Raw genomic sequence first — 12,724 nt, forward strand, 5'->3', positions numbered from 1 at the left:
TTTCTATTTAGATAGTCTGTCTTGCCTTTGGTAATATTTTTCCACACATCTTTCTAATAATTGTTTCAAATGGTAGCATTCCTTATTATAAAGTTCTAATTAAACCTTTATTAAATTGTTGGTGAATATAGGAAAACTTTTAAATTTTAGCTTCCAAGTTTCTTCTTAACCATCTATAGCTTCAAAAAGCTGGATACTGTTTGTCTACAGACTTAACTAGGTGTCCACATGAGTTCAGATACAGCAATTCTATACTAAATAATCAGTAGTTAGAGAAATCCACAAAAGTGTAGAACAGATCTATTTTATCCAGGTCATCTGTAAATATGGAAACTGGGGATGTGTAAAAGTCAGTTTATTTAATAAAATACAAGTAGTCTCTAAACGTATTCTTTCCCTTCAGGATTTCAATGATGAGTTCTCAGATTTAGATGGAATGGTTCAGCAAAGAAGGCAAGCAATGAATGAGTACAGCAGCTCTGGATCTCAGACTCCTGAATCTGAAAATTCTCAAGGTCTGGAGAACATTGTTGTAATGGACAAAAATTCAGTTCTAGCATAAGGTCAAAAAAAAAATTTACATCACTAGTTAAGGGTGGACATAGAGTTGGTGGGGAGAATTTGTATGTAATATCCTCAACTTCACATACTCTTTTTCCTTTATAATTTCAAGGAGATGCTATTTCTTCTTAGCTTTCTCAATATTTTTCAAGTCAGCATCAAAATATTTCTTTGGAAACCAAACCATTTGAGGATTTGCTCCCTATTATGATGACTAATTAAAATGCACACCTGAGGCAAATTTGCACCTAGCCTGATTTTGTTTTGACAGATTTTCATGTGATGGAGTCCCAGACAGTTCTGAAAGTTATTAAGGGAGAAACAAAATCAGTTCATACAGAATCTCTTGTGAATTGTGTGCCTAAAGGAAAAGCCAAGAGCCTTCCAAGATACAGTAAGAATAATAGGTGTTTTCTGGCCATCAATTTGTAACTACTGAGGTCTCAACTGCCCAATGTGGAACTATTCTTTGCCTTTCCTTCTCTTTCCTCCTCTTGTGAGCTTTTAGGCTACTTGTTTTGATTCTTTGAAAAGGTGAGAAGTCATTGGATTTGTTTTTGCATGGAAAAAAATTGCAACTAACAGCTAAAATGACATCGGGGGAACTGTTTTTTCTGCCCCCCCTTTATCATTTTAGGGAAAAAATGCATTTCTAAAGAACTAATTAGGCATGTGTGTGCATGTATGCTATCAGGAGACAGACTATAAAGTATTGTGTTGAGCTGAATTTTAAGGCCAGTTGGTTTGTCTTTTTTTTTTAATCTGACATTCAACAGGTCAGTCAGAAGCCTTTGGATTCTTCCATAAATTAAGATCCCAGAAATCTCTGACACTCCGCCACATTCTCATACTCTACGCAGTTGTGTAAGTACATGAATTGACTATGAGTGACAAGCAAAAGGTCTAAGATAAGTCAACACTAATCTTAACCCTCAGCTGTTTTTGATGCCCTCTTGACTCTTTGAGCCTTATTTCCCACCCCATTCCTTTTAGCTAGTTTAGCAAAAGGTATTTCTTTATAAATATATTCTTCTTAAGGAAATAGGGGGAAAGCAAGGAAAACTAAAACGTAGGAATGGTATAGTAGAAAAAGCATAGTCCTGAGAATCAGAAGACTTGGATTCATGCGTGACACTGATTAGCTATGTGCTTGTTAGTGATTCCTCATAATGTTGGGAAGGAAAAGAAGCTATAAAATTCAAATCATTAGACTTTCTGTTTATTGCTCTAACAAGAGAAGAAATTGCAACTAATAACTAAAATGAAGTTTGAAGGGACTTTAATCTATGTTTTCTCTGTCCCCCCAACTGCCAGGAAGGTAGAAAAGTATTTCTAAATACTGTAGATGTATATGTAGATAAACCAGAGGCTAGACTGAGGACTTGATAAGTGGACGCTCTTCTCCCTCTTAATTTGGAAGGCAGTGAAATGTAATTGAAAGAACATTGGACCAGAAATCCCAAGGTCTGAGTCTGATTCTTGAAGCTTTTTTATTAATGAACTTTCATTAATGACCTAAGACAAATCTCTTGACCTATAATATCCCAACAAAAACACTCACTAGCTATATGATTGTGAGCAAGTTACTTCAGCAATCTGAGTCTCAATTTGCTTATTTGTAAAATGGGATAGTAATACTTGTGCTGCCAACTTCATGGGGCTATTGAGAGGAAAGAACTTTGTAAAAATTTAAAATCTATGTAAGCTATTATGGGTTCTAAGTTGAGCATCTGGCTTTTTCACATTTTAAATCAACTTTTCAAACTGGTTTCCAGATAGCTTACATTATGGACATTGTACCCTGGTCAATAACCTAGAGTCGTGTTTTCCTTTTCTTTTGCAGAGTCTGTGCACTTATCTTTTCTACCTTCTACATGAGACACAGAATCAATGCTCTGGAGGAACGGCTTAGATCAATAGCCTCTGTAGTTGATTCTCAAGGGTAAGAGAGTACCTCAATACTATGATTATCTCCCATTGACAGCTGGACAGTGTTTGACTAGGACTGTTTAATAAATATTTGTTAAACATATGCTGTACATGAGGCATAGTACTAGATCCTGAGGGCTGGGAGGTGGAAGAGGGGATATAAAACTAAAGTTGTGATCCCCATCCTAGTTTGTTGTGGTGGTATACCAAAGAGCAAATCCAGCTATGTGATTACATGTTTTTTCCAAGATTGAAACTCTCTAAGAAACTATTAACATACCCTAACACCCAGATGTGACCCTGAGCATTTTGTACATGACCTGAAGTACATGAGTTGCTTTTGGTCTCATTTGTTAATGAATGTAGTGTTCACTGTTCCTTTAGCAGCTATCTCTTGCTATGTGCAAATAATTTCCAGGGTTTTTGCTCTCCTTTCTTCCTCAATTTATTTTTTTGTCCTCGCAGACAAAAAGCACCACATTCCTTGGGATCACAATTGGAAGTCAGCACTGAGACCCTCTGTGCAGAATTAACAGCCAACATAATAAAACTGGAAAAGGTAGCTTTTCATTCCTATATGCATGGGCCCTAAGAGTTAAATAGCAGATGTTGAACATTGTCAAGCCTATAGTAGTAACTACAGGCTTTTCCTTGGAACCTGTCCTACTTCCTGAGTGTGCTTTTCTTAGTCATCCTATCTCCAAAAAAGCTGGCTGCAGGATGATGATGGTATAGCAACATCACTACTGCCTATGTGAAGTACGTGGGTATCCTCTTGGAGACAGTCTAGTATTTCCAGTATTCATACAGATATCATGCTTGATACACCTTATGGCTTTCCTCTTAAACAGATATCATACCTGCTACACCATATATTTATTCTCCTTCCTAGGCTACGCACATTTATTTCCACTTGAAAGATTAAAAATACTGAGACTTAAGAGAAGATTAAATGGTTTTTCCATAGAGTCACATTTAAGTGTCAAAGCTAGAATCATAAATCCAGGTCCAGTTTTCCCTATAATCTCAGGCCTCTATAAAAAAAAATCCTGCTTCTTTGGAGATGACTTTTTCAAATGACTACAGAAGGCTTAGGGGGAAAAATACTCCCCAAGAAGGATAATGAAAAAAAATTAAGCTAGTACTGGTAAAATAAGGAGTTTGGTCATCTATTTGGCATACTTCAAGCTACTGCTCCATTTGAAGCCAGAAGATTTTATATTCTATATCCTGAAGCTGTATTATCAAGGTATTGTTGTTATTCAGTCATGTCCAAGTCTTCATGACCCTATTCAGGATTTTCTTGGCAAAGATATTGGAGTGGTTCGCCATTTCCTTCTTGAGCTCATTTTACAGATGAGGAAACTGAGGCAAAGAGGATTAAGTGACTTGCCCAGGGTCATACAGCTAGTAAGTACCTGAGGCTGAATTTGAACTCGGGTCTTCCTGACTCCAGGCCCAGGGCTCTATCCATTGTGCCATCTAGCTGCCACATATCAAAGTAGTGAGATCATATTACAAGATTCTATAATAGGGGCAGCTAGGTGGTGTAGTGGATAGAACACTGGCCCTGGAGTCAGGAGAAGCTGAGTTCAAATCTGGCCTCAGACACACATGAAATTTACTAGCTGTGTGACTGTGGGCAAGTCACTTAACCCTAATTGCCTCACCCAAAAAAAAAAATTCTATAATCTTCCCCTTTACCCCCAGGCAAATTATTTCTTTTTTTTCCATCTCTACCCAGCCCCTTTCCCAGGATACAAAACTTCTGTTAGATCTTGCAAGGTAAAACACAGGGAAAAGTAAAAAACTTAGAGGATAAAAATGAACTTATAATGCCAAGAGGTCTTGCTGAACCACAGAAATAAAAAGGGAAAGTGACTTGAACCCTGAATAGAACCTACAACACATCTTGTCCATTTTGGTACTGGTGACATGAAAGAGAGCACTATCCGAGAAATCACAGTTCTGTCACTTGCTAGTTTTTCCATATCAGACAAATCCTTTAGCCTTGACAATCTCAGTTTCTTCATTTATACAATATGTATGATCTATTATCTAACCAAAGGTAGAATGCACTGCCTCAGGAGCCCTCTCATGGGAGGTCTTCAAACAGAAATGAAAGGCCATTAGTTAGGTATGTTATAATAGGAATTCCTTTTCAGGTATGGGTTGAACTAAATAACCACAGAGTTCCTTTCCACCTTCAAAACTAATTGAGTCTGTAACTCATACCTGAGGTACTGAGGATCAAATAAGAAAATGTATGCAAAATGGTTTGCAAGTTTCAAATATAAAATGGTAATTGTTATAAAGTAGAGGAGTTGTTATTGTTGTTATAAAAATCTGGTCCTTGGGCCTTTATTTCTTAGCTTATCTGAGAGGCAGGTCTTTGAGACCAATTTTAACTTGACAAGCATTTATTAAGCACCTACTATGTACAAGGCACTATGCACTGGGAATACAAAGAGGAAAAAATGACATGGTTCCTAACCTCAAGATTAAAACCTAATTGGAATAGGCATAACTCAAGGTAGAAAGTGATATGGACAAAGAGCATCATGGCATGCATGATGGGGGGCCATGGAGGGAAAAGGACCTGCATTCAAGTCCCAGCTCTGCTAGTTAGTACCTGTATAATTGTTTAAATTTCTGGGCCTCAGTTTCTTCACCTGAGAGTGTAGCCTAGATGACTTCTTAAGTCTCTACCAGCTTTAAATCTATGAATGCTTATGAAAATTTGAGGCAGAAGAGATGGTTTTCTGTTTTTGTTACTATTATTTTTCAACTAACAAAATCTATCTTCTCATTCTTTTACCTCTCCACCTCCCAGTGAAAAAGAAAAAAAAACCTTTTAATAAATACACAGAGTAAAATGAAACTAATTCCCACACTGTTATGCAAAAAAAAAAATGTATGTCTTAATCCACATGCTGAGTCCATCACCTCTCTTAAGACAGATAATTTTCAACTGAGGAAATCAGAGAAGTCTTCAGAGGAAGTATAAACTAGGATTTTAGTTGAGGTGAAGAAGGCAGAGCACCAAATCAGGAGATATCTTAAACAATCAAGCTTGGTGTTTGGAAAATGAGGATACATGATGCCAAAAGGAGTTGTGATGCAGCAGTTCAGAAAAACTACTTTTTGTCTTTACTGACATTTTTTGTCCAATCTCATAACAAGTTTTAAGGGTGTTCACCTTGATGTTGAATAAAAAACAATAGAGTTAACTTTTTTCTCTTTCCATTTATTCTCTGTGCTTCTTTCTCCTAGCAGTGCATTCTTCTTCCCTAGGAAATCATAGAGCCCAGGTAAACTAAATGGCAGTGAACTTTGCTTTATGTAGCTCATGTATTTCTGCAAAATAAATTAATCAAGGGTTTTGTTTTTCTTTTTTTTTCAGTAGGGGTGAGGTGAAGTGGGAAAAAGAAAATAAATTCCAGTTAATTAAAAAAATAACATTTAAGTTTAAAAAATCATCTGTAATTCAGGCTTGGGCTTCCAAGGATCAACTCCTTCATATATATACATACATATATATATATTATATATATATATATATATATATATATATATATATATATGTGTGTGTGTAATGTTATTATAATATCTAATATCATATGTAATACTTAGTAATATCAAGGCCTTGCTTAATTCATTCTCATGCTTGTATAGGTCTTTACAACTATTTTTTCCTATTGCCTTTATTTTCAATTCTTATTTCATATTTTCATGTTCATGTCCCCTTTCGTCCTCCTTTTAGATTGAGAAAGCTCTAATGATTTCACCTAAATAGTTGTTGAAAAACATTAATTTGCTTAAAGCATAAAAAAAAATCTTGGTTTTGAGGAAACAATATGGCCTTAATTGTACTATAGAGGATTCTTTTGTCTAGACTGCCCCCGTGTCTGGAAAGTTCTCCTTCTTCACCTCCCCCTTTTTGAATCTCTGGTTTCATTCAAGGTTCATCTTGGGCACTACCTCCTCTACCCAGATTTTTCCTGATTCTCCCCAGTTGTCAGTACCTTCACACTTCCATGAAATTACTTTATATTTATTTATGGGTATAATGCTGTTTCTCCATATTTGAATGTAAGTTCCTTGAGAGCAAGACCTGTTCGATTTTTGTGTATTCCAGTGCCTAGCACAGTGTTCAGTATATAGTACACATTTAATAAATGGTTGCCAAATTTAACTGAATGGAGGACAGCATGAAAGAAGGGCAAAAGTCCAAGTCTCAGAGTCAGAAGACCCTAGTTTTGAGTCCTGGCTATATCACTTACTATTTCCATGGGCAAGTCAATTAACCACACTAAGCCTCAGATCAATTTAGTAGGAATAATGGCATTTGCATGACCTATAATACATAAATCTATGGTAAAGAAAGCTCTTTGTAAACCTTAAAGCCCTATAGGCATTATCATTGTTATTATGTTTAATAATGGAAGCTTCTTTTCTATGATTTTTAGATACAAAACAACTTACAAAGGCTGCTGGAGAATGGTGACTGACTTACCTACTTGCTAGGGGCCAACTTAATGCCACACTTCTAAGAAGCAACTCCATACTCATGGAGGGCACTCTGCTGGACAGAGATACTGATTAATTGGAATCCAAAGCCACTTTTGCACTTTATGATTGCTGTCTAAGGAAAATGGGAAGTGATTTGGTTATTGTGCAATAAATGTCAACATTGACTCTGGGGGTATTTTCGCTGCTGCATCATGGAGAGAATGAATCTCATTTCCTTGGGTATATCAAAGGAGACTGTTGGATATAGCTCTGCCTTTGGGTTTGGATTGACTGAGGTTCAACAGTAATTACTAACATCAACAAACATGCTCCACTCTGTTTTACTTCTTCCTTTCTACACTTTCTTTATCTCTTAAAACTCCTCACTTTCAACCTTAAAATTGGGCAATAAGTTTAGAGTTGTCCAAAATTCAAAGGGGCTGCCTCATAAAAAAAAAATAATAATTCCCCATAGCTAGAGGTATTCAAATACAGACTGGATCCATGATTTGGATAGGTATTGGAACAGATTACCTCTCAAGTTCCTTCCATTGCTAGTATCCTGGGATTCTTTTTAAAGTGCCTAATAGGAGCCCCAATTAATTAAGGTATTTTTTTAAAAAGCCTTAAGTGTAAATGATGCTGAATACACAAAAGCTTCAAATAGATAACTAACTTTTTTCTCCTCTTTCCCTATCCTGTTTTAAATAAACTGTGTGTTTAAATTTTGTAATAGAGCGTCAATAATAATAATAGGCAAAGTGGATTTAAGTACTCATTTGCCTTTTCTTTTTCTTGTAGCTAATACCTTTTCTAAGTTATTTTTCCCTAAACAGGGTGTGGTACTGGAGCACTAAATTAAAACTTGCCTTGAGAACCTAATTTTTAAAACCAAAAAAAAACCATAACAGTGATTTTTGCACAAAATATAAAACATTGAAAATAATTTTGGGATTCAATATAGAAATCCATTTCAACAGAAATAATGGACTTTTCTCCTTTGTCATGTGAAATTAAGAAATTGCTGGTGGTTTAATGTCTTCTATTTACTAAGTTTTCATTATGTACCATAAGATCTGTAAGTATAAAATATTCTATTTGTAAAACACATTTTATAATCATTTCTATGAAATGTATTTTATTGTTAAATCAAATAAGCTAATAAATAAAATGAATTGGTTACCTCATTTGTATTTGATAGCCCACTGGCAAAAATTGTGTACTATCAGCTCTTAATAAGTGCTAATTGATATGTAAGGACGGAGGTTGATCAAGTAAATTAATCAGACCAGCCCATTCCATCTAAAATAAATAATAAGTGTTCTTATATGACATACTTATCTGTAAGAATACATCTTTATTGTTCACTAGGTGTCAACAAGGCCTAGAAACCTCCCTAGGTATGATAGGAAGTCTGGATTGGCTGAGTGATTAAAAGCCTATATAAAACCAGGAGCTAGTTCAGAACATGAAGGATTTGAGTTTCTCTCAGCCTCCTGGTGTTGTTAGGGAAAGAGTGCTCTCATTAAACCTCTAAAAACATTCCTTGGGGGGCAAGCACCTTGGCTTCCTCACTACTCACCACCAAAACTCAAAGTTCTCAAGGAATATCTTGTGAGCTTGAAGGGTCCAGAGGACTTTAGACTTCTCATTTTCCTATCAGCATCTTAGCAATATTCCCAGGACAGCAGCAGATGACAAGCAGTATCTGCATTAGGAGCCAAGAACTGACTGAACACAGAACAGCAGAAAAACTATACCGTACCTAAGGTAATATCTTGAAGACACCAGCAAAAGGACTTCCAGGTTCTGAGTTACACATTTTGTCACTTGCTCTCTAAGCTTTAGCCTATTTTCCCCTATACTGTCATATTTACTTGCAGGAGTTTCAGAGCTGCCTAGCACACTGAACGATGAAGTGTTGTGCCCTTGGTCATACAGCTGGCATGTCTCAGAAAAAGCACTAAACTCAAATCTTCCTATCTCTTAGGCCTGCCCACTATCTTCTATGCCATGGTGTCTCTCATGTACATGGATATGGCAGAAAATATAGTCTCTCCCCTCCCAAAAGTTCCAATCTTATCTTTGTCATGTTCCAGTTCTCTGTACAAAGTAAAAACCACTAGTCTTCATCTATTACCCCCACTTCATTATTTCAAAAGATTTGTGACTTCACTGACCCGTAACTTCTTCCACCAACAGATATATATCCGTTAATAAACACTTACCACAAGTTGCTGAAGCATTGACCTTTACAATGGTACAAATCAAAATACAAAGCTGGCTTCTTGCACATACCCTTCCATTTGCCTTCCATAGGAGAATCTCAATGTCTTCCTTTATGTATTTTAACATTCTGTGGGTAATAGTACAAGGTATCCATTTCTCAAGGCCCCTTGCTCATTTTACATGACTAGGTCATGCCCCCCCTTTTTTCCAGTCAGTCAATAAACATTTTAAAGCACCTATGTGTCAGACAGTACACTAAACCCTTTATAAATATCTCATTTAATCCTCACAACAATTCTGAGAGCTAGGTGCTTTTATTATCCTCATTTTACAGTTGAGGAAATTGAGTCAGACAAAGGTTAAGTGACTTGCCAACAGTCACACAGCTAGTGTCTGAGGTAACATTTGAACTCAGGTCTTCTTAATTCTGAGCCCAGTATTCTATTCTTTGGGAATATAAAGAAAGGTAAAAGATAGTCCTTGCTCTGAGGAGTTCACAATCTAATGCTCATACATTTCCTGCATATCTTTTACAACACTTCTCAGGACATTATCAGTAATATGTTGTAGCCTACTAATACTCACTATATGTCTTTCTATTGCTTTTTGAATTGCCCATTTTCTTGATTCTTCTGAGAATATAGTGGTCCATATTGCACTTCCAAATAGGTTCACTAGAAGGATATTGATAATCAAAATACAGGTTGATATGTCAATGGAAAGAACAACTTGAAACTCAATGCTATTTAATTATATGATTGTTTGGCCCTAAAAAGAGATGAGAAAATGAACTTCTTTGCCCTCTTTGAAGATCTAGGGGACCACAGGTGCAAAACATTGCATACATTATTACTTTTTTTTTTCATGACACTGATTCTCCTGGTGCTTCTCCTACCTATATGACCACTCTTCCATGTCCTTTGCTGGCATTCATATTATGCCCTGAAACTATAGTTGTTCCCCAAGGTTCTTGGGCCCTCTTCTCTCTCTACATTCTCTCTCAGTAAACTCATCAGCTCCCATGAACTAAATTATTATTTCTATGGAGATGACCTACAGATCTATATATCCAGCCCTAGTTTCTTTTCAGAACTTCAGTTCCATATCAATGACTGGATATCTAAAACATCTAAAAATGAATTCCAACTTCCTAAACCAGGGGTGGGGAACCTGTAGGCTTGACGCCACATGTGGCCCTCTAGGTCCTCAAGTGACACCCTTTGACTGAATCCAAACTTCACAGAACAAATCCTCTTATTAAGCGGATTTGTTCTGTGAAAAGGATTTGTTCTGGGGGGCTGAGCCAAGATGGCGGAGTGAAAGCAGTGACTTGCTTGAGCTCTCTTCCAAACCCCTCCAAATACTTATTAAAAAAATGGCTCTAAACAAATTCTAAAGCAGCAGAAGCCACAAAAAGACAGAGTGAAACAAATTTCCAGCCCAAGACAAACTGGATGATCGATCAGAAAGGTACATCGCGCCCGGCTGGGAGCACAGCGTGGCGTGAGCGCGCAGGCCGCAGCAAACCTGGAGCAGGCCTCAGAGGACTGAATCTCGGGCAGCTGTGGAGGTTTCCAGACTCCTCAATCCACCAATGCCAAAGACAACTTAGAAGGTCAGTGGGAAAAGTCTGTTTCTGTCAGTGGTCAGAGAGGAAGGCGGGGTCTCAGCTCCATTCCCCAAGAGCTTGTGGGGGGGGGGGCACCGCTGCTTCCTGAGCTTCCAGCCCACAGACTGAGGAGGAATCCAGTGGCTGATCAGAGAGGGATTGCTGGGATTTCTTTGCCAGTGCTGAGGCAGGAATCTCTTGCTTTGCCCATGTTTGGATCTGGGCCACAGTTCTGGTCGGTGATGCTGGGGTGAGGAGGAGCGCTGGCTTGGTGGAGCCTACAGTGGCTGTACAGAAGAGCCCCTCCTCACAGTTACAGGACAGAAAGGAGTACTTGTGGTCACAGGCCAGGAAAGGAGTAAACACCTCGCCCCTTATCATACCACCTTGGAAGAACTGAAAATTTACAGGTCCCTACAAGTATCTCTGAAAACAGCTACACAAACCCCTGAAGCTTGGGACAGTACACTCTCCACATTGGAAGCAGACTCTTACCTTAACAAAGAGTTTAAAACTCAAGTAATTGGCCAGGATCATGAGCAAGCAGAGCAAAAAGAGTCAGACCATATTATCTTACTTTGGTGAAAAAGAAGATCAAAATATACAACCAGAAGAAGACAACAAAGTCAAAGCTCCTACATCCAAAGCCTCCAAGAAAAATATGAATCAGTCCCAGGCCTTGGAAGAGCTCAAAAGGGATTTTGAGAAGCAAGTAAGGGAAGTAGAGGAAAAACTGGGAAGAGAAATGAGAGTGATGCAAGAAAATCATGAAAAACAAGTCAACAGCTTGCTAAAGGAGACCCAAAAAAATACTGAAGAAAATAACACCTTAAAAAATAGCCTAACCCAAATGGCAAAAGAGGTCCAAAAAGCCAATGAGGAGAAAAATGCCCTAAAAAGAAAAATTGGCCAAATGGAAAAGGAAGTCCAAAAGATTACTGAAGAAAATACTTCCTTAAAAATTAGAATAGAGCAATTGGAAGACAGTGACTTTATGAGAAATCAAGACACTGTAAAACAAATCCAAAAGAATGAAAAATTAGAAAACAATGTGAAATATCTCATTGGAAAAACAACTGACCTGGAAAATAGATCCAGGAGAGAGAATTTAAAAATTATTGGACTATCTGAAAGCCATGATCAAAAAAAGAGCCTAGACATCATCTTTCAAGAAATTATCAAGGAAAACTGCCCTGATATAGTAGAACCAGAGGGCAAAATAGAAATTGAAAGAATCCACAGATCTCCTCCTGAAAGAGATCCCCAAAGGAAAACTCCTAGGAATATTATAGCCAAATTCCAGAGTTCCCAGGTCAAGGAGAAAATATTACAAGCTGCCAGAAGGAAAAATTCAAGTACTGTGGAAACACAATCAGGATAACACAAGATTTAGCAGCTTCTACATTAAAGGACTGCAGGACATGGAATATAATATTCCAGAGGGCAAAGGAGATAGGATTACAACCAAGAATCACCTACCCAGCAAAACTGAGTATAATCCTTCAGGGGAAAAATGGTCATTCAGTGAAATAGAGGACTTTCAAGCATTCTTGATGAAAAGACCAGAGCTGAATAGAAAATTTGACTTTCAAATACAGGACTCAGTGGAACATGAAGAGGTAAACAGGAAAGAGAAATCATAAGAGACTTATTAAGATTGAACTGTTTACATTCCTGCATGGAAAGATGATATTTATAACTCATGAGACCTTTGTCAGTATTAGGGTAGTTGGAGGAAAAAAATTATATGTATGTATATGATAGATAGAAGATAGAGGCACAGGGTGAGTTGAAGATTAAGGGGTCATATCTGGAGAATAAAATTAAGGGATGAGAGAGGATTATACTCGGAGAAGAAGAAAGGGAGAGGTAGAATGGGGTAAA

General features: G+C 37.4%; 1 protein-coding gene across 3 annotated transcripts in view; it reads left to right on the forward strand.

The window, feature by feature from the left end:
• The window catches only part of GRAMD2B (GRAM domain containing 2B), an 88,902-nt gene extending 80,713 nt beyond the window's left edge, over positions 1–8,189 (forward strand). For 2 of the 3 annotated variants that reach the window (XM_021009670.2, XM_021009680.2), the window contains exons 9-14: positions 404–515; positions 833–955; positions 1,338–1,425; positions 2,405–2,503; positions 2,956–3,049; positions 6,960–8,189. In XM_021009670.2, the coding sequence (XP_020865329.1) occupies positions 404–515; positions 833–955; positions 1,338–1,425; positions 2,405–2,503; positions 2,956–3,049; positions 6,960–7,001 (558 nt within the window). In that variant the 3' untranslated portion in view covers positions 7,002–8,189. The remainder of the gene's footprint in view (positions 1–403; positions 516–832; positions 956–1,337; positions 1,426–2,404; positions 2,504–2,955; positions 3,050–6,959) is intronic. The other variant, XM_078153097.1, reaches the window with a different exon arrangement.
• The last annotated feature ends 4,535 nt before the right edge of the window (positions 8,190–12,724 follow it).

Source organism: Phascolarctos cinereus, unplaced genomic scaffold (genome assembly GCF_003287225.1).
Source record: "Phascolarctos cinereus isolate Bilbo 61053 unplaced genomic scaffold, phaCin_HiC Scaffold_4;HRSCAF=312, whole genome shotgun sequence".
Classification (NCBI taxonomy): domain Eukaryota; kingdom Metazoa; phylum Chordata; class Mammalia; order Diprotodontia; family Phascolarctidae; genus Phascolarctos; species Phascolarctos cinereus.